The sequence below is a fragment of the Meleagris gallopavo genome, chromosome 6 (genome assembly GCF_000146605.3).
Source record: "Meleagris gallopavo isolate NT-WF06-2002-E0010 breed Aviagen turkey brand Nicholas breeding stock chromosome 6, Turkey_5.1, whole genome shotgun sequence".
Lineage (NCBI taxonomy): Eukaryota > Metazoa > Chordata > Aves > Galliformes > Phasianidae > Meleagris > Meleagris gallopavo.
Window position 1 is genome coordinate 10,030,671 of NC_015016.2, and position 22,522 is coordinate 10,053,192.

Here is a 22,522-nt window from a genome sequence, read left to right on the forward strand (position 1 = left end):
TGGAAGAGTTGTTTATAATACCAAACACAATTAGATATTACCAGATTTGTTTTCACTGGTATCATTAGTATGTTATTTACAGAGATCTAAGTTTTTTGCCATATTCTGTGTTAAAAACATGAGAAATCTGTACATATTTGATTCTGTGATAGGAAAATACTATCTGTGCCATATTTGATCAGTTCCTTGATCCCTTTGGGAAAAGACCACCGAGTTACAAAGCTACAAGTTTAGTACAGGAAATGACACAAATGGTGAATTATTTGTCATGCGATGTCTGGCAGACCTTCTTAAGTTGGAACTAACTCAGATCTTCCTGGAAAATGTGCCAAAATAAGACTGTTCTTAGCTTTGTATCTTCTGTGAATTGCATTATATCTGTGAATCTACTTCTTAGGCTCCACAAGACTAGTAAAGTATTGAAGAACTGGGTGGTTGACAAGTTGGGGGAATTCATAATAGGATATTCAGAGTTAAAACAGAAACCTTGAGAAAAATGGTTTATGAACAGAAGTACAATTATACTTTGTCTAAAGATGACTAAGAAGAATATGAAATGTGAGTGTGTAAAAACCCACCAAAGGCATGGGACTCATAAAAACATAGTGGGAGGGCTCTTTCTGGATTTCATTGCTCACTCTTATCACATCAGAAAGAAGAATAAGTTACTCTGCACAGAATTTGTAGCGGTACCCAGGCTCTGTGGTTGGAGAAGACCCAGCAGACAATCTTGTCTCCATCCTGCTGCCTCGCAATATTCACAGATGTTCCTATTGAGTCAAGCTAATGTAATTGTTGAAAAGAACCAGAAAGACAAGCCTGGATGAATTATACATGCCCTTCCCCTGTGAGCTTATCCCTTCATTTCTAAACTCAGTCCACCACTCAATGTGTCCGAATGAGAATGAAGTTTATGGCAGCCTCTCTACTGCTGGCAGCCTCATAAATACTGAGGTGCCTGCATTGAGGTAAGCTCGCAAAGGAGGAAAGGCCATTTATGCAACAGTTTCATCAGTGAAATAAGGATTTCTGTATGGTATGTGTCCTTCAGTTAAGTCTTACTATGTGTGAATATCAAATTTTGACTCTGTTGATAAGTACTTCTTGTGGTCAGAGAAGTGCAGAATTAAAACTGTGCATGCTTTGGGTTTCTTTTCTTTGGAAAGGAACCAGGCTGAGATTTGCTTTTACTGTCAGTCTGAAACAAAGTTTAAGGTGGTCGTGTACAAACTCAATTTTTCCAAATCTTAAAAAAACCCTGTTAATAAATAATACAGCCTTGTCATTGATAACTACTAAAACCCCATCTATTAAAAAATGCAAAATCAGACAGGTCTGCATTTTGTCCTGTAGACACAGAAGTGTAGGGACATATTTATGAATAAATCTTTACCTCTATTGCCAATATTTTTTGTGTGAACCTACTTGAGGTGTAAATATTTAATGCTTCTTTTCTCTGCATTACTATTTATTGGTCTGTGTGGGAGCAAAGGCATCCTTCAATACTGTGAACTAGGTAAATAATGTATTACTTAGTCATGAAAAATGCCAAGGAAAATAAATGAGAGGATAGGATATCTTACCTTTGGTCATCACAATTCCTGCAAGAGTTTTGTGGCGTGCATGCATGGAAGTGAAATTGTCTGTCAGCTCCTGGAACTTCTGTGTAACCATTTGGTACACGGAGTCCGCAAAGTCCTGAAAGACACAGCCAGAAAGAATTCTTTCACTTTCTTTGATTGAAGCACCTGGGCGTTTCTGCAGATTAATCACCTGCTGTCAACTGCTGAGAAGTTCCTTTTAGAATTACACACCACCTACCTGAGCAGAGATGAAAGGAGCATCTCTTTTGACTGCCCTCATCCCCCTCAGATTTGGCTAGCGTGAGGTTCTAAGGCCAAATGAACTGACTTAAAAATAAGACCTGTTTTGACTAGGATTAGTGGTAAAGGGACTTTTCTTGAGCCTCCTGGCTGTTGGTGGAGGATCAGTTCACAGAATATGTGTTAGTCCTGTAAGAGATGAAGAGGTGAACATCTGCCCCACAAAACCGTGGGGATGTGGGTTAGATATCACCAATATCAAGGTTTACTGTTTCTCAGGACTTTTGTTGTCAATGAATACTGAGGAAGGAAAAATTCCTTTAGGCCACTAAGCCTAAGAGCTGAGCTGAAGACTGGGTTACAGGTAAGGTGTCAAAAGACTGAAGTAAAGGTGAGTTTTAATGATGAGCTTGTACTGAGGTAGAAGCTAGTTACTAAAGTCAAGCAGGGTAAAAAGTCTAAGTAGTGAATTCTGTAAACTGCATGCAAATGTGAACCTAAAACATCTGAGGTGCTCCTGAGAACACTAATTCTTGGACTGTTTCCCCAAAGAAACATTTAGTATCTTTTAATTCACTTAATCTGTGCACTTTGTTTGGAGTCTTTCAAGCATACGCTAGAGATAAGTCAGAGGAATGCTGTTCGTGAGCATGAGTTATTCTCAAAATGCTTTGCCAGTCTGAGCATAAAAAAGTAAGATACATAGGATTTTTAATTTGAGCCATCTGAGCTTTCAGGTGAAACCAAGCTGTACATACAAATCGTTCTGAGGCCAGCTCCTGGAGACCAGAGATTAGTCTGGGGTGCTGTATAGAGACCTTCTGTATTGTTTGGTCTCAAGTGAGCATGCCTTTATTAGGAAAGATGTCTTGACCAAGCAACAGTTCCTGTTATTCTTCTGGTGTTGGGCTAAGCTCAACTGTGATGACGTCCTGTTATAATGGGTCCTCTTGTAGGTGGGCTCAAGGCACATAGGGATAAGATGCTGAGGGTGATACTCAGCCTCCCTTACCCTGAAAGCTCCATGGTCATGCAGAAGTAAGGAAATATATATAAGAAAATCTATGTATTTTTTCTTCTAAAACTGCTAATAATTATGAAAACATCATGGTGAAAACATAGTATTTTAACTGGGAGAACATACAACTGTTTTTTAGAGGAAAGCAGATTCTAATTCACCAATATTTTTGGTAATACTTGTGCCACTGAGAGCCTCTACAGGCTACACACCATATGTTTCCACAGTTTGTTGATGAAAGTCAGCTTAATTTTTAAATATTATTACAGAAAAATACATAACAAATTAAATAGAACACAACAACAATTAGGTACCTCCTTTCCATAAAACCTGGAATATTTTTTTCATGGACAATTCTTGCAAGTGATTGTAACTTGATCATGTACATAAATATAGGATTCCTTTGACATGACAATTTTTCGTTGTTTTGCTAAGTGCAGCTTTCCAAGGTGTTGCTCTTGGAAACAGTCTTTACCCACAAGAAGGAAGATAGTTTAATATAACATGGAGTAAAATGTGCTGGCTTGTTGCAAAAAAAGGAAAGAGGCATTTAAACTCATCTGTGAGATACATGCAAAATTCTACACTAGAATCAGATGAAAACTAAGAAAAATTATCAAGAACCATTTGACAGTTCCTAAATGGAATTTCACTTTGACTGCATTTAAACCTCTTCTAATCTAATTGTCCACAACCACCATGTGAGCAAGGAATTGCTCATACAGTGCTTCTGAAGGATGAATATTGGGTCAATTCTCATTTGTCAAGCATCAAGGCACTCTTGTGATATAAATGCAATTATAGCTGCTTTACAGATGAATGAATGAAGGCACTAAAAGGGTGAGGGACTGGTCCAGGGGAATAGCATGGAGCAGGGCAGAGCCAGGTGTTCTGATTTACCGATGTTCTGGCTATGTGCTCAGTGCTGGAACGCTGCCTGTCTTTCATAATATGAAAGTTTGTTTCTAACTTGTTTTCCCTACTGGAGAGTGACTTCATCCATAACAGAAAACTGAAGTGTATTTGCAGTACAGATATAGCTGGGTCCCATATGGCGGACTGAAAATCTGATCAGCTTTATTTAGACTAGGAGGAAAGGGGAAAAGAAAGAGTATAACAATAAAACTATCTGTACCATCATTTTGAACAAGCATCAAATCTCAGATTTCATCTCCTACAGTACTGCAGTTCAATCCATGCCTGCACTTCTAGACTACCCTCCAAATCTGCATCCCAGGGCATTTTGCACTCATTAAGAGTTAATTAGCTTAGAGGCACATGCAATTCCTAAAAGAATCATTTTAAAAATGCTAAATAGAACAAATAACTTTTAACTTTGAATTTAGAAATCCCTATTGTCAGAGCTTTCCTTACTTCATTTGGCAGTAGATTCCAAAGCCAGAAAGCTCACTAAAGGCAAAATAACTACATGACTTCAGATAACATTTAGGGATGATAAGGAATTCAGCATTTACTGATCTCAAGGAGTGACCTGGGACATTAAAGAGTAGCAAATCCACTAAATGTGAAGCTTCTCAGCTAGAATAAGTAGGCAAATATTTTCTGTCTTGAATACATTGCCTAAAAGGAAGCCAGTGAAATCAATAAAAGCAATAGAGTAACATACATGAATAAATGGAGGATGCGGGAAAACAAAACAGAACCAAGTGTCTAATCCAAGAGGTCATGTAAGGGCAATCATACCGCTCTATCTTTGGTTATTCCTAAGTACAGTGGAAAGGAAGAAAAGTATGTAGAGAAAAATAAGATATCAAGACATGCGGGACTCAGCCCTGTGAGAGGTTTGATGGATTGATGCATGCAGTGCAGGGTACTGAATAATGCAGCCCTGAAAACAGGCCCAGTGGCAGGGCAGCATGTAGGGCTAGTTTATTGACACCGATCAGTTACAAGAACTGTAGTGTGCTGCCTTTCCCTCCAACACACCTTGTGCCAGTCACACACACTGAAATCAACAGCAGGATTTCTGCCTATTTAATCTTTAGACTGGTTTTCAGTTTTTGTACAGAAACAAAACAGATAACAAATGTATTTAATGCATAGAACACAGGTATAGTAGAGGCAAGTGTTCACACATTTACCCCTCCTTAGCTTATAATCTTAGATTTTATTTCAGATATTTTCTTGCTTTACTATTAAAGAATAATCCTAGATTACTAAAAGGTGCACATTTGGGTTATCTTTCTTGATGGGATATAAACCAGAAAAATCCCACAGTTGATGGCCATTGTGAGAGCCTGGTTGAACTTTTGGGATATATGCTAGACTATGTCATCTGCCATCAGAAATAATTTACAACCCCTGCACAAAATAAACCAGTCTTATTACTCTCCATTAGCAAAAAAATCTCAGAGAGAAGTTGCATTTGGAGATACCATAGTTCTTACTGCCAGATATGAGTCTCCATCTGGAGTAAATACAAGAGCCAAATACATCTTGGCAGCTTCAGAACAACTACCAGGTTGGTAGCAGAAAAAGGGAAAAATTTAGAAGATGGAGGGAAAAAAAGAGTCAAAACATTCCTTGTGAAAAAGAAACACGTGATGACAGAGTAATAGCAGCTGTGGGCAGGGAAGGAGAAACTAAAATGATATGGACAGTCAGAACTCTGACCTAAGAGCACCAAAGCCCCATTGCAGGCAGTGGAAGTGTGCCTGGCTCAGAGATATTCCTTCAGGCTTATCCCTCAAAGAGGTGAATTCACATGGCTGGGCAGGATGAGCTTGGCCATGACAGCTTTGCATGGGCATGTGCATGGGTACCCAACGTGTTGGGAGGAAAAAATGCAGCTCTACAAAATGACTGACCTTCCAGATGACGTGCTTCTTTCAAATACCCTGCTTTGGTTTGTTTGCTCTCAAAATCTTGGCTTTTATAGATCATCTCTTAGATTTTTTTTTTCTGCACAAACAGTATTTGTCTCAAAGGTAATGTCTTTGAGATCAAATCTTTACCCTTTCTTACTAATACAGTGAGGAATAGCAGCGAGGCAGAGAAGACTGCTGGACCCACACTGAGACCCAAATCTGCTCTTAGTTGCACTGAAGTCATGTACACTGCCTAAAAGCCTACTGTCAGCAGTGGAAACATCAGGAATCTGTTTAGGTACCTGGCAGAAGAAAGAAAGTAGACAATACTAAAACTTCCATTGTGAAGGAAGACTGGGATGTACTACAATACTTAATGAGCTATATTTTATTGTCTAAAGTAGGCTGGAAAAATGAAAAATAGATGTCATTTCTACTAAAACAGCACTATATTGTCTGAAGTATTCATCTCTCCTCAATTACCATATCAAATTAACAGTGTTATTCACAAGAGAAAATCAAATTTTATATCTTTCCATTACAGAATCAAAAACTTTCAGTCATTTTTCAACACTAATATTTCAAATAGCATAAATAATTAAATGTGTTCAAGTTTGCAATGGCAGTCTTCGGGGTAAAACTGACATTCAACTGGAGTAGTAAGGATATTAAAATCAATAGATTATGAAGGAGAAAGCCTTTAGTAAACATTTGCTATTGAAATCCTGTCTTAGGGCTTATAGGGTTGTAATATCATAAAGGTTAGATATGCATATGGATGGGAAGAAGTATTCCACTATACAGATATCACCAAGGACGCTGTTTTTCCTGTCTCCCAAGTACTTTATTTTCTAGGATATTACTGACATTTGGGGGTAAATGTTGAATACAATGAATGCAGATCGGGTTAAATTAAATTCACAACTTCCTTCACTGATAAAAGGAGATGCACACTTACTTATTTTTTTCTGCTCAAGGGAGAAACATGCACTATTTGACAGTGTAAGTTGGTATTTTTCCTATGGAGTACTCTCACTACCTGAATGGGAAGAGAACACAGCTCAGTGAATATCAGTTCTAGTCAGGATGTACAGCAAATTGCTACATAACACACTCCTTCCCAGGCTTGTAAATAAGTTTGTTGTAGCTAGTTGAAGATTCATTGCTAAGTGATTGTACCCTAGAGCCAATTAATTAGTTAGGGTCTTCCCAGGCACTACATCATCTTCAAGATGCAGCCTTGAGAAGAGAAATGGCAGAAGGTCATGGTCTGCCCTCCGCCATCCATCTCGTGGCATCAATTTAACTTCTGTTGCCAGGAGCTCCCCCGGTGCAGTAAGAAGGGCTGAGCACGAACCTAGAAGATAGAACAGGCAGGGAATGCCATGGAAAGAAGGAAGTCAGCCACTTGGAGTCTGAGTTCACTCTTGCCTTTCTTCCCAGCAGCTTCAGTGCAAGTCTCTTGCTTCAACATGAATACCACTTCTTCAGAGCTAAAAGCATTTGACTTTTATCCACTTCACATGAGAGGCAAATGTCATTGGCAGTAATAAGAACCTCCAAACAGAGTCATGCGAGTATTTCTGTAGCTGGTCTGGGGGCTGCAAGCACAGCCCTCATAATTCAGCCTTCCTTCAGCATGCACAGGCTTTCACAGAGTACTACTCCAAGAACAAAGCATTTCCACGGAATTCATTGTGGTTTTTTTTTTTAATTAAAACTTTTATTTTGAGATGTGCAGTAATTATTTTTCTCCAATCATAACTCCTACAATATTGATCATTACGTCTCATTAAGACTTATCCCTCAGGGCCAGCATATGTGGGCTTTGTTTTATCCTAGATGGATGTAATTTTATTGTGTCTGGTATGTTTTCATTTCAGCTGGACGCGTATATCCTGATTTAGAGAGGTCTCCTCATTCATGATTCTTAGAGGAGACAGTGCTTGTGCTTCAAAGGCAGCAGCTGGGAACACATTCCCACATGGAGCTTCTAATGAAAACTCCAAAAACAGCACATTTCTGATGCTGAATATCCTGTTTTCTTATCAAGATTGATGGGGAAGATCAACTGCTTCAATTGTTTCAGTCAAAAGAATCACTTTCACCAACTTCCTCCAGTTGTTCCTAGTCCTATTCCAAATGTTTTAGCTACATATGATGCTGAGCTATCATAATAAACCCCTCATTTCTGTAATCACCAAATGCTCTGAATTTGCTCTGCATTTGTAAAGGCTTGGCTGACCTCATCTGCATTTTATGTCTTGTCCGGACTGTGCAAGGGACTCATGGGCTCAGAGCCATCAATTGCTGGCTGCTTGTCTCTCCCCCTCTCACCCCGGCTGGAGGCTGATTGCTCTGCTAATTTCCCAAGCCCCACAGAATATATTTGCCTCTACACCACTATTTATATCATTAGTGATCATTTACTAAATTTCAGTGCTGTGCTGGTTGCTGTATGAGGCAGCATTTGCCTGTGTGGCAGATGAAAAAATGACAAACTGCACTGAAAGAACCCAGAATAGAAAATTCCTTCTTGTACCCATTTGCTGTTTGGGTTTCCCATTAACCCTATGTCAGTATGAAAACAATAGACATACTGTTCACTGGGGCTGGGAGGATACAGCATGCACGGAGAAATTAAGATAGGACAAAAGTCAAATGGGAGGTTTAGTTAAAGTTCTTCTTTGGCAAATCTCAGCATCTTTATGCCTGGAAGGTTTCCCAATGACTGCTAAACACCAGTTCATCAGATCTTGATGAACTGCTCATATATTCACTGTATACTCCACCAGTGATTAAAGATGGCAGTAGGTTTCTTGCTTGTGATGTTTCCAGAGTGGCTAAATGCAAGCAAAATGTCCTTCCCTCTGTCTGATGCTTGACTCTTGGTACTAGAGAGCCCAAAGGTTTTCTAGTAAATGTTTTAAATATCTTCAGAATGTTTTTCACTCATGACTAGCACGGAGGTGCTGCACGAATATTCACAGTATTTTTTCTTAACATACTGAATTTTTTTCCCCACAAATATCAAGTATGAAAAGCTAAAAAAAAAAAAAAAGCTAACTTTACTGGAGGAGTATTTGGAGATAAATGGACAATTTTAGAAGCAGACAGTTATGAAGCAAGTCCTGCTATATTGAATCAGCTTCTGAATTTGTCCATAAGAACAACGATGTAATCTTGTAAATGAGATTAATCAATACTAAATATCTAAAAGGAAATTTGTAGCAACAACGGGAAGGAACAAAAATCAAACAGGCATGTATTTCAAGAGCTCAGTGAAAAAAAATGGTCTGCTTTCTCAATATATGCATCGACTACAGGGAATCAATCAAACTTAATATAATGTATCTTTTTATTTGTTTCAGAACCCCCTGGAGTGACTGAAAGAAAATAGTACACATAAAAAAGCATACTATAGAAAAAGGAAACACTGTCAAATCCAAATGCCCTAGCTCCTCCAAAAAGTACGGTTTTCTATTTAGAAGCAAAACATTTTGTATGTAGCTTTAATTAGAATCTTTAAATTCACATTAGTGTGCTAATGTTGGGATGCTAACAGATGAGCCCCTCTATTTGAGGTTGATTCATTGCTGTCTGCATTCATCTTGCTCTAAAAAGATGCTACCAATGAGCACCATTTCAATGAATTTTGAGGAAACGAGCCTTTCCACTGACATGTACAGTTGTTCCCTAAAGGAAGCCATGCTCAGTTTTCAGCTTCTGCTGCTTCTGAGTACAGCTCTGCATTTATCGCTCTGGTAATGAAGGATGTCCATACCAATTTTGTAAAATCATTCTTGAAGTCAATACTGCACCTGCTAACAAATGCTGGGAAGGAGGGGTTGTTTGTTTGCTTTTTTTCTTTTACTGATCCTTAACCCAACAGCCAGCTTCCTACTGAGACACACATAAGGCTGGCTATGAGTGCTGAATAATTCACAACAATGAAGTAGCATTCACTTTGCAGCCTCGTGCTTGCTTTAGGACAAGCCTCAGGTGTCAAGCTGTTGTACACTACAGATATTAAATTAGCACGAATGGGTTTTCTTTAACTAGATGAAAGCTCTACAAAGCCACCAGCACCTGGGAATGGCTAACTCTGTATAAAGGCTTTTATACTCTCTATACAATCTGGATTTTAGATTCATATTATGAGGCATACCTCTTTAATAAAATCAAAGTTTTACCTGAGAAATATCCTTTTAGTTTTCTATTTTCTTGCTTTATTCTTAGATGCATTAAAACAAATAGTCTTTGGAAACTAGCAGGAGAAAGACCCTTGTCATATACAATACTCTTGGCTGCTTAAGGTCCACTCTCCTCCCAAATGTATACAGTAAGCAGCTCTTGGGTACATGCTGAAAGCGGTGAGAGAGCTGTACTTGCTCAAATCCCTTGAGCACCACTTTGAAAATCTACGTCTGTGTGTTTATGGTACTCATTAAGGAGCTGCACCATTAAGAGCTTTCTCCATCACACATATGCTTTGTTAGATAAAGCGGGGTGCAGGCAGCGTCCAAAACAAATTTAATCTATTCTGAACTGCTGATCCCAGCAAGGCACTGCACAATTCAACTTTCAGAATCACTGCAGAGCAAATTGTATAATACACTACATGACAATTACTATACAAACATTGGAATTTTTCCTTTCTTCTTGTTAAAGATCTTGCTGTCATCTGCTGTAATGATTCTCAAAATCCAGCTGTAACCTTGCTAACAGCTTTTTCCTTGGCTGGGACAGGTATTAAGGCAAACAACATTTCACGTTGCTTCACCCTTCTCTGGGCTTCTCCCCAAATGTGTAAATAGCAGGGATGGTTGCCATCTATGGTGACTTTGTGCCAACAAAGGCATAATCATACTTTCTGCTGGCTCCTTGTTGCCACCCATGAACCAACAGAGCCATTTCAACTGGTGTGTGTGTGGCACCAGGGCTTAAACCAGTCCCTTCCTCACTTATTGTTTTTTACTGGACAAACATGAGTCATTAATATAACACTGCTGATATTATTGAAGAGTTTTATTGTCATATATCTCCTAAAAACCTGCATCTGAAGCAAAAAATTCAGCATTTAGCCCATGATCTCTATTTAATAATAAGTATCACTTCATCATCACCTTGCCCTCCATCTGCCAGACAAGCAGATGCAACACCTGCAAACTGGGAATGGCCTTCTGAAACCCTCTGATAACACTTTTGGGCAAAACCTTTGTCTCAGCAGACCTGTCTTTAAGCAAGAGCCCAAGGGAAGGACTGAGCAGGTCAGAAGGCTGTGGAGGGGCAATGTGTGGTGCCAACTGCAGGTCAGATTTCTTTTGCAAATAGCATCTATGAGGAAAATGTCTCATTTTAAGAAGGTGAATTATTCAAATTGGCCAACGAAAGAAGAGCTTCTTGAGAAGAAGACAAAGAAAATGTAGATAAACCCAGTAATTAAATTCAAAATAAATATTTTTATTTATTTAACTACTTAGAAGAAATCTCAGAGTGGTATATTTATTCCTACAAAGTTGATGATTAAGTTAAGAGACAACCAGCTTTAATATTTTGCTCAGGGAAGTCAGTGTCAAAGACAATAAATAAGAAGTGCGATTTTTACCTTGCAGAAAAGAAACCATACAAATATGAATAGATTTGTTTCATTGTCACATCATACCTCTGGAAGGACACTTCTACAGGTCATTAGAGGGGGCTGGGGATACATACATCCCATGTAGAGCCGCAGGACAAAATACGTATGTCCCAAGATTCAAACAATAATTCCAGGGAGAATAGCAGAATAACTTGCAGCTTTCCAGTTCTACATTCAGCTCCTATAATCTATAAAACCGTGTTACCAGAGTGTGCATTTTTGAGGTAATCATTGGATGTTAGCTCACTTGCTAAGAAGCACATAACCTGAAGGGCACCTCAATCAATTCTGCCCAGCAAGCTGCTCGCCTGCGCTGCTCTCAGGGCTTCTTGGCCAAGAGGAGCTGACACATAGCCTCATTCTGCACTTTCTGGTCCACAGAACTGCCCTGTAAAAACCTGGGGTGCAAGAGCACAGAAGGGCTACAGCAAATTCTTGGGCTTGGGCTAATATTGAAGGCAAGGTAACACATGCTGCTCAGAGCCCCTGAAAATAATAAAGGCAAAGAGAGAGGATTTAAGGCTGCCTGCCATTGCACATTTTCCTTCTTGTCTTTCTCCATCCTGTCTGCTCCTGTGATTTTATATTTAACCAATTCTTTCTTTCTGAGAAGAAAAAAAAACACCTTTGTTGAATGAATCCATGCTCAGCCTCACAGCAGTATTGTCTAGGTGGTCTGGAAACCCAGACAAACTATTATACAAATCGAAGTCTGTCCGGTTTCTGATAACACCAAAACTAATTTATTTTTTGTTTATACTCCGCTACCTTTGACAAAGCTTCCTCTAGAGATTTATATCTCCATCCTTACTGCCTTTCAACTGTTTGTCAATTTTTTTGTTTTGCAACCTACAAAAGAAAAAAAAAGTCTGACATCAACCTTGGAAGAGGTACTGTGTGCAGAAGTCTTTTTTTTTTTCAGATGTGATAAAATCTTGCCTAAAACCATATCCAACCTTTTCAGTAGAAAGTCCAGATGGCTTTGCAGCCTGTACAACAGACTTTATTCACTGATGCTTCTCTAAGTGTCAGCAGGGTGTTGTCTTCCAGAACTAGTAAATGTGCAGTGAAAGGCAGCTCGGAGGGGAGAAATAAACACAAATAAAAAAATACCCAAAACCTCACTTAAATTGCTCTGTATACCCTCAAAAATCAAATTAATCTGAGTATTTCTACACGTGTCTGACTGAAAATTCCCCCTGGGTGAAGAAAGGCTTTGCAAACAACTGGAGGTGTAGCGGCTAGGGTGAAAGTTCAGGCAGCTGCAGGGAGAGCAGTGATTTACACAGTTGCTGCTGACTCCAGGTCGCCCTTGCCTGCATTGCAAATATTTCATCTGCAAGATCAGGGCTGCTCCCGTGTTTGTGTATAAGCTTCAAGCTGCAGCAACTTCCAGTATTGTTTTCAGTTTGATAAAATCAGCATGAAAAAAACTCACTCGTCCTGCCAATCTGGGGACAATCTGCAACACTGGGGATTTAAAATGAGTTTCTGCATATTGATGCCAAACACGCTTTCGCCCTTGCACCTCAATTTCCAGTAAAAATGGGAATGTGTGGTTTCTTTAATGTAGGTGGAGGTCAAGGTGCTCTGTCACTTAATGTTATGGACAAGGTTTTACTGGGATGGGTGCCATCCTGCCCACCACTCTTCACTGCACAGAACCTATGGTCAGGTGGGCAGCCCTGTGAGAGGCTGGGTCCTGCACTCAGCAGCACGAGCTGCTCCGCACCAGGAGAAGTAGCCGCCTCTCTGGCACAACATTTGAGCCCTTTCAGGGAAAATAAAAGCTCTAATCAATATAAGGGTGATACAACTATCACCATTCTAACCACCACCCATGTGATACTGATGGCTGTGGCTGAGGCAGCAGCCACCTCCTTAATGTTCCCCATTCCATTACAGTTGTGCAACCTCATGGCTGACAGCCCTGCTACTTGAGTCTATGCAGAAAAAGAAAAAAGAAAAAACAAAAGGAGAGGAACAAAGATGAAAGAAGATGAAAGAAGAGGAAAGGAAAGAAAAAATCCAGTACACTCAAGGCCCTGGTTTGGCTCCTGTTGACAAGCTACTCTTTTGTTTTGAGCTTGCAGCTGTGGTCCAGACTTTGTCAGGTAATTAATCTAGGTAGTCCATTTCCACAGGTGAGTAGCAGGTTGGCAAAGACCCTCTAGCAGTGTTTGTGCAGTTTTCTTTCGCTTTTCAGAGTAACATGGGTAAAGGGCGTTTGAAAGGATTTGTGTGTATGAATGTGTGTGCATAATATGCTTTCCAACCTGGTCAGACATTCGCTCTTTCCTCATCACAGGAGGCGTACAGCAGTCATTGCACCCTGCAAATAGATGCTGATCTTTGGAGGGTGAATGGAAAGAAACCTCAGTTAGGAACAGAAAAACATCAGACTTGCTCTCATTGATTGCAACTGACAAAACATTAAAAACACCGTACTCTCTTGCCAAGGTTGAGCACCGCTCGTTTGATTCCCAGAACAACTTCGGCATCTATTAAGAAATGAAACTGATTAAAAAGAGAGGAAAAAGAAAAAAGGAGAGAGATTAAGAAAGAAAAGCCATCATATCCCTTAGTGGAGAAATGGTGGGTGATGTACTGCATTTTAACATTTGGTTAGCCATGAAATAATGCAGTAATAATAATAATAATATTTTGCCCACACAGCAGTGACAGCTGAAATGAGCACATTTTCTTTTTCACAGCACAGACAGCACTCTGCGAGGTCACTGAGCTGGGAAACGCGATTCTATGGTTCTCATGTCAAAACACCCTTTCACAGAAGCTGTATGCCTCTAGCTGTCCCTGAGCTCCATGGAGTCACTTTCCTCTGACGGATGGCTCCTTGCCACTTCTCTCTGGTGCCCAAGGATGTCTACCTCAACAAATTGCAGGGTAATACATAGCTGGACAATACAGTTCTCCCTCGGGTCTTTGCTCTCGACAGCCAACACTACTATTGAGTTTTTTTTAATTGCTTCTTATATTTCTTCTTCCATTCTTCTTACAACCCAGTGTGTTCTTAAAACTTAATCTGCATATTAGTCTATATGATGCATCCCAGGTTACACCACCACTCTTTTTCCATCAGAAATCAAGGGATGGTTCAATTCAGATTGTGCTGTGAAAGGATGCAATGTTATGACACATATTTTTGTCTCTTTGAATAATAATAATAAAAGGTGCTTTGAGATGTAGCCTGCCTCTGTGGAGGACAATAAACTTCGGATCCTAAGGCAAGGTGCCTTGACGGAAAACAGGTCTGTGGTCCCTAGACAGTCAACTATGCTGGGAGGGGCTGTGTTAGGGGAGGTGGATTTAGGAAACTGAGCACCCTCCAGCTTTCCTTGAGTTATTCCTTGGCTTGTTATTTTTAGCTGAATATTTCAGTAATTACTCTCCTTTCACTACTGAGCACCTGAGTCAAGCAATAGCAAAGCAATGGCCATTTTCTGGCCGTCTCTTCTCAGCAGGGTCAGTTTCTCACTCCTGACCAGGAAGAGAGCCAAGATCTATTGGCTTGCAATAGCAGATTAAAATTACTTCTCTCTTGAGTTTCAGTGGTGTAGTAATGAATAGGTTGTACAGTAACAGGTGAAATAAAGTGATTTCCTTACACCAGATCATGGGAAAAAAAGGTCCCTCTCTTAAATCCTTGTAGTAAAATGCTCAGATCCTATTCAAATGTCCTATATATTAATTTTTGCTGCCAATAACAGGAGTCCTGTGCACTTAATATTGCCCTTGGAAAGCAGTAAAAATATGTTTCAGTGACTAATGAAATTACAATGGACACTGAGACCTGGCAAACAAACAGAATAAGAAAGTCTTACCCTTGTAGGCTAAAATGATGTGATTCAGCTGTATTTTTTCATGTACTTTATATATATATATATATATATGCATATGTCATGCCAAGTTGCAAATTGCCATTTTATATATATTTAGATGGTTAACCAGACTTTCTTTAGCTGACATTTACAACACATCTCAACAACAGTTTTGCTAGAAATTATGTAATGTTTTTGATGGTTTCTTCAGCATGTAGAGATTTTTCGTATTAAAGATGAACACTCATCTGCTTCTTGCAGGGATGCAGTAGTGTCACCCCTTTATTGTTTATCCAAGTGTTTAAGACTGGCTTTACTACTAGTGTTTTGTTTTTAATACTTTTTGTGCAGATAAACTAAAAAACCTGCACAAAACACAGATCAAGCTTCTCCAAAAAGATATGAAGGTGTCTTTCAAGGCAAAGATGATGTGAAAACTCTCAGGGTATAAAGTGGGAGTCAATTCAGGGAAGTTGCTGTCATTGCAAAATACATTGACATACCACTGAAAAAGTCAAAAACTGAGCTTCCCCAGAGTATCTAAGTTCCAAACTTGCATAGCTGAATGGTTGGTGGTGTTTGAAAAAGCTCAGTCTCATTGTAGGCCAAAACTAGATATATATTTGTCCCTTTCCATTATATGATGTCAACAATATCTGTCCTTGTTTGTAAATGGCCTCATTACGTAAATCTCTTTGGCTCATCACATCAGCAGCATGAGACAACTCATCCCAGTCTGCAACAAAAAGACAAAATGAACAATTATTTACCTCATAGGTAAAATGCAGCTTTTTGTAATGACTGGTTTTGTAACCTGTCATTCAAACCTTATGGGAAATGGCATCGCAAACCATCTTTCCCATCTGTGTGTTCCCATATTTAACACAGATTTCTTGGTGTGCTGATTTTGCCTTCTCAGTTGCCTTGTGTTCAGGATGATGCAGTGTGTAGGCAGTTGCACAGTGGAAGAGTTTGAAGGGTCACCTTATCTTACGGTGCTCTATTAGCAGCTGTTTGCGTTGCATGTGGGCTGGGAACAAAACAGCCACAAGACCTCCAAGCAGGAACACAACTGTCCTCTCAGAAGGACATAACATTCATTGAATAGGACATCACAAAAAGAGGTAGAAATGATACTTGGGCACGAGCCTCTATCACAGTCAGTCACACCACAGCCATTAGGGACTACTTGTTTAAAGGAGAAAATGTCTTATACAGGCTATGGGCGACCAAGGGTTGGTTGAGTTTCTAGTTTGGTACCCAGCACCAATGAAATGCTTCTGTAGCTTGCTCCAGCTTTGCAGGTATAACTGCTCTATAAAATTCAGAATAAGAGAGAAAGAGGTCTTCCTCATCAGTGCAGTTATTCTTTCCCAGGAAGGTTGAGGACTGTGGAGCATTCATATCACAAACACCTCTAAAAGCCTCTAAAAGTTTAGCAAAGTACTGTAAAGGGAACACAAAGCAATCTACTCTGAGAATTTTAGTTAAGTGTCAAACATAAAAGTCAGTCCAAAAGGCATGGATGAGCACAAAACAAAGAAGAAAGAAATAATTAGTATGAATGACAGGAACATTTCCATGCCAGTTTTGGTAAAGGAACCACAAGTGCTGAGATCCTCCATTAGTAAGAACAGGGTGAGCTACATTAATTGCAATATGGTGAGACCAATTGCACGTGGACGTTCTATGCTTTCTTCTTAGTGTTAAAAATTTTCCAAAAACAATTTCCAAATCCACTATCACTAATAATTTTAAAAAAGGTTTTACTGTTGCTTTTTTTTTTTTCCCCTCACAAAGCCTCCTTGACAGACTATAGTTATCTAACATATGGAACGAATTTAGAACCTGAGCCAAACCTTGGAGAAATCCATAGAAACATTTACTGTTACTGAGGTAGATTTCAGTTTGGAAGATATCTGCTGTTTTGTAGGCTGAGCTTTGTATGCAAAGCTATTAAAAAATTTGCCTATGCATTTCATTTCAGTCTATATCTGTAGAAATTTGGAATAGCTAATGGCTATCGTTGATGCTTAACAACACATTTTGTTGGGTCAGCTGGCATTAATGTACATCCATAGCACATCTTTTGCTAACTAGTACTGTTTTGAAAGATCTCAATGTCTAAAAATCATTCGCTCAGAACTTACCACAGGGGTTTAGAAATAGCAGCTCTCAATTATTGAAGGCAGACAGACTACAAACCACTACGTGAAACAAACCAGTATGTGAAAGAAGGGATGAAGTAGGCTCAGCTCCAAATGGAAAAAATTTACAAATATTTCTTGAAAAGAAGAAAGAGAAGATTGCAGGCAGTAGTCCTTGTCCCCTTCTCTTACTTCCAGGTTTCTCCACTCTTTCTCATGCACTATTGGCTTGTATTGCACTTTTTTACTCTTTGGCTTTTTCACTGTGTCTTCTCCACTGCCAGGTTGTCTTTGCTGAGGTTTATCTTGTTATCACATGCTAACTCCTTTCCTGTGTACTCTTTAGATGCTTATTTTTCTTATGCTGCCACTTCTAGTTCACTTGGAGAAGAAAGGCAAACCTGAATACAAGGCATAAGAAGGGAAGAAATACGATGCCAGGCTTGGGTGGTACAATCTAGCAGTGGGCAGAGACACAATCTACAACACAGCGAACTAAGGATGCCACTGAGTGCCTGCAATGGAAAATGTGGCCATCCCTGACATTAATCAGGACACCTTATGGAAATGGATGAATGGCAGGAGTTGCCAGGAGAACTATCTGCTAGTGAGATGAATGCATGTCCTGCTTTTGGATATCCAATACCTGAGGAGGGAGGACTGCACATAACAAAACTGTAGCTCATTTCTTCCAGTGATGGTTTAACTTTACCTTGTTTTCAGAAACTGTCAAGAGGTTCTTGCCACCACCCATGGGTGGAATAAGAAAGCAGAAAATAGACCAGAAGCAGTGAAGTCCCTGGCTCTTTTCCCTTTTCACAGAAGAGAAAGCTAGCTAGAAATGAGGAAATAATTGCAGTTTATTTTACAGAAATCATAAAATTTTAGCACTTAGATATAAGCATTCCATACCATGCAACATAAGGAAAAACTTCTAGTTTTAGCTAAAGATTAGCAAGAATGTAAAGTTATGAAGTCCAAGGTAAGTGACATCCACGAGGTAAATAGATGGATGGAGGCTATGGTAAGAAATGCTACAAAAATTGAGCACCTAAGACTACAGGATTTCACTGATTTTACTTTTAGCAAACCACAGTCCTATTTTTGCCTTGCTGAGATTGGTGATCACTTGAGCAGCAGAAGGGATTCATGTAGCAGGGTGAATAAAGACTCCTAATCCCATTTTAGATTTATTAGTTGCACAGGCGAGGGGGTACACAAGCACTGAATAAAACAAGCTTGGCATCAGCTTGGAAAGATGTGTGAACTGCTCCTGCACGCACATCTCACTTCCTCAATCCGTGCCCTGCAGCTGCGGCCATGCACCACAGTTGAGTGAGTGCAAAGCACACCGGGTGTCAGCACTGCCACGGCCGGCGCCTCGTGAGCCTCGGAGCGAGCCATTCATCATCAAACATTGATACGGTTCCAGCAGGCTGCCACTCCTGACATTTGATGTATAGCTCTAGGTGCTCTCTGTTTAATTCAGAAGAGTCAATGAAGGATCAGAGGAAATGCCACGTTGGAGCTGTGCGGGGTGCAGTGTGACACATCCAAAGTGGTGACGGAGCGACCAGCGGCTGCTCGGCTCTGCTGGCAGCACCTGGTTGAGAGGATGAAGGCCAGGCTTGCAGCCAGCAAACGATGCTGCCGCCTCTCCCTCAACGTCTCAAATATTTATCATGTTAAATATCAACTGGGAGAATATTGCATTCGTTTAAGCTTTTCACGTTTCAATGATTTTTTATTATTTCCATCGACCAAAATAAATGAAGAAAATGTTTCAGACTACACATGAAAGCATGTAAAAATCAATAACGGGATTTTAAAAGATCTAGAATGTCTTGAATACATTCATTTTTCAAACATTTTTCTCTGATCTTTAAATAGCTTTTCTTGGAGCATAACATTTTTTTAAAAGTCAAATACAGAGCATTAAGGGTATAATTACCATTTTAATTATAACTCAATCATCCTATCTACTTTGCATAGAAATTACAGCTTTTATGTCAGGATTTCGGATACTCACAAACATGCAGGAGTAATTAATGCTAAAGGTTTTCACTATATATGAACTTTACTTTACACTTAATTCAAGCAGACTTCTTTCTAACGGTATAAATATACTAAATTTCATAGATGCAATTTTCAAGCAAAAATCCCACATTGTAAATGTCTGCAAAGCTAAGACAAAAAAAATATATCAAAACTTGAAAATCCTGAGAAAATTATTATTTTTTTCTCCTTCTTCAAATGGGATTCATCTGTGTAAATGTGCTAAATAAATTCCAGTGTTGACAATGAAAAAATTTCTCACTCAACCATTTCCGATCAGGCTCATGGAGCATTTCTGATAATTTTGCAAATATTTCTGGAATGTATATAAGATATAAAGTTTTATTCATAGGCACTTTCACGATTTATTTTGCCTGTTTGAGATTTTGTGATAAATGATTTGTTTTAGCAAATGAGTTAGCCCAAATCACTTTGCAGATTTGCCCATTATTTTTCTCTGCAATTATGAGTGTGTGTGTATACATTAGAAACTGAGCAAAATTCATTACAGCAAAGCTGTTTTTCATCTAGCTGGCACCACAATATATGATTTAAGTTATTTCTCCTCATGCCATCAGTGCTGAGACAGGAAAGAAAATGTCTTATAAGTATACCTTCAAGGAAATAAAATGATCCTCCTATTACAGTTGGGCGCTGTTTCTTATTTTATTGACTTTTTGCCTTTTCCCTAAGTCAAAAAAGACTACTCTGTGCATTTCTATTGCTCTCCATGTGCAGTGTTTTGCGATGTGCTGGAGCAATACATGCCTTTTTTTTTCCCTTTAAAAGCATTGTAAAGGCACACCAGTTTTACAAGGTGTCTCACAGAGTACGTCCCCTCTCATTGTTTGGGTGGTAATGATATCATGACATGTATTCCTAGCTCAAGTATTTGTTAGGGAAAAAGAAAATTATCCCAGTGACGATGCTGCGGCTGCAGTTACGGTGCTTCATCCCAAGCAGTGTCTGTCTTTGTGTAGTGCATTGGCTGTTCTGCAGAAGAAATTGTTTTTGTCTTCAGTGAAACCCTTGCATGAACGCCCACGCAAAAGTAAGCCCTTTGACTCAAAGTGTTGCAGGATGGAAAGGGAAGATTCATGATGCTTATTATCAGCCTGCACTTCAAATAGGTTCCCAGTTGTGGAGCTACAAGTAGGTTACATTTGAAATGCATGCGATTAAAGCATTTATACCAAATCACATCATGCATTCTGCATATATATATGTGTAAATAGCTCTAACTTTTTTGATGGATGAATGAAGAATATTTTCTTATTATACCCATCAGTAGCAAAAAGTAAAGGTGAATAGATTTTACACTTGGGCTGCTTCATGTTCTTGACAGTTTTGCAAACAGCCCTCTCAATCTCTTGCTGTCCCTAATCTTTAGCAGATGAAACTAGGATCCTGATGTCATTTTAACACTGGTATTGGAAAAAATAAATGAAGGGGGGTGTTAAATGGGAGGCAGAAAATAGATTTTATCAGAACCTGTCTGCTGGCCTGACTCGGCATTGACCTGCATCTCATGAAGTCACTTACCCAAGTGTTACAGGATTTCATACTGCCTTGCACAGGGCAAAATTTCAGAAATGGCTAAGCACATTGATTTCCAGTAGAACTGAATTTTCTCCAAAAAGAAAAATTATACTTGGTGAATTTAAATCATCTTTTAAACCCTGGGTAAAGCTAAAACATTATGAACCCACACATGGTCATGTTATCTGCGTGTACTTAAAAGATGGCAGGGAGAGGTGGATCCCCTTTCTATCACATTTTTAAGCAAGAGTCAATTTTAATTTCTCCTTCAGGCTCCGGAAAGCAGGGATTGGGATAACAAATCTTGATTATCTCAGTTGTCCTGCTGGGCAGATTTTTGTGTGTTGAGGACAAAATTGATGGCTGAAGCAAAGTCACGTGCTCAGTGTGAGCTGTCTTAGCTCAGTAAGTGGATGTCCTCCAAGCACAGGAGTCCAGATAGTGAAGAGCTGACCCTTGCTAAAACAACACATTATGGGGGATAGGAATGGATTCAGGCTAAATCTGGGTCATTTATGCCATGTACCAAGGCCTTACCTAGAATATTCCATCTATTCGGTAAAAAACAGAGATAGATATTAACGAGGGACTTGGAAGACTGTTCAATACGCAGTGCTGTCCTGGCAGCTACAGGACTGAAACTGGAATCTGAATTATCTGTTGGTTTTGGATGCTATGAATAGGAGCAGTTTTCTGCTGAAGAGCTGACAACTGCTGTGCCTGAGCCCAGGAAAAAGATGCAGTCAGGTCTTCCACATGTGGCCCACTGTTGTGGCTCACCAAGACCACCTCCTGGACATGGGGAAACAGAGAGAATCGAGAGTCCCAGTCAGCTGTGCACAGTGCCAAGAACTGCCTGAGCATATGACAGACTCTGTGTTGGGACTTAGCTTGGAAGAGCATTTCTCCTCTCTTGAGTCACACTGCATGGACCCTAACAGGAGCTGGAACTGCCTCCTTTGCCAGACGCACTGATGCTGGCTAGAGACACTGCCATTCCCTGAGGCACCTCAGAATGGTCCAGCTCTGTTCCTGAAGAGATCCACTCTCCTGCTCTAAAGCAAAGGCTTCAAACAATATTTGCTGTAGATGTTGAATTAATCCAACTGCCTTCACCTTCAGTGGATTACAGCATTTTTGTGTTGTGTGTTCCAGCATCCAGGCCATGGAACGTGCAGCTTTGGTGAAAGAACCACTGCAAACATCTGGCAGGGCTTGGATGCCTTCACCAGGCAGAAATGCTGTTCTCCAGCCCCTTGAATACTTGCTGCCTCCTTCTTTGCCTGTAAGAGTAAAGAAGGCTGCTGAGGCTGCTTCTGGAAGTCACTGAGGTATTCACTGGGGCTGAAAGCTGAGATCGCTGGGACAGAGTTAATTGCATTGGAACATTTTGGGAGCACTGAAAATCCTCTGTAAGGAAAGGCTACAGGGGGACAGTGTTGCTTGGAAGGGGAAAAATTCATGACAAAAATATTGGCACTACACATATGTGCCATGGATGCACTGGATAAACACAGTCTTAGAAATTGATCCAAAACAATATTAAAAGGCATCGCAAAAATGTTGTTTACACAGGAAGATTTTGTAAGTAATTCTTCAGTGACAGTGATTTCTATTCCTCCCTCCCTCCCT

General features: G+C 39.7%; 1 protein-coding gene across 1 annotated transcript in view; it reads right to left on the reverse strand.

Moving 5' to 3' along the window:
• ADARB2 (adenosine deaminase RNA specific B2 (inactive)) overlaps nt 1-22,522 on the reverse strand; it is a 294,303-nt gene that overhangs the window by 53,608 nt on the left and 218,173 nt on the right. The window contains exon 4 of the mRNA XM_010712416.3: nt 1,584-1,698. Coding sequence (XP_010710718.1) covers nt 1,584-1,698 — 115 coding nt within the window. The remainder of the gene's footprint in view (nt 1-1,583; nt 1,699-22,522) is intronic.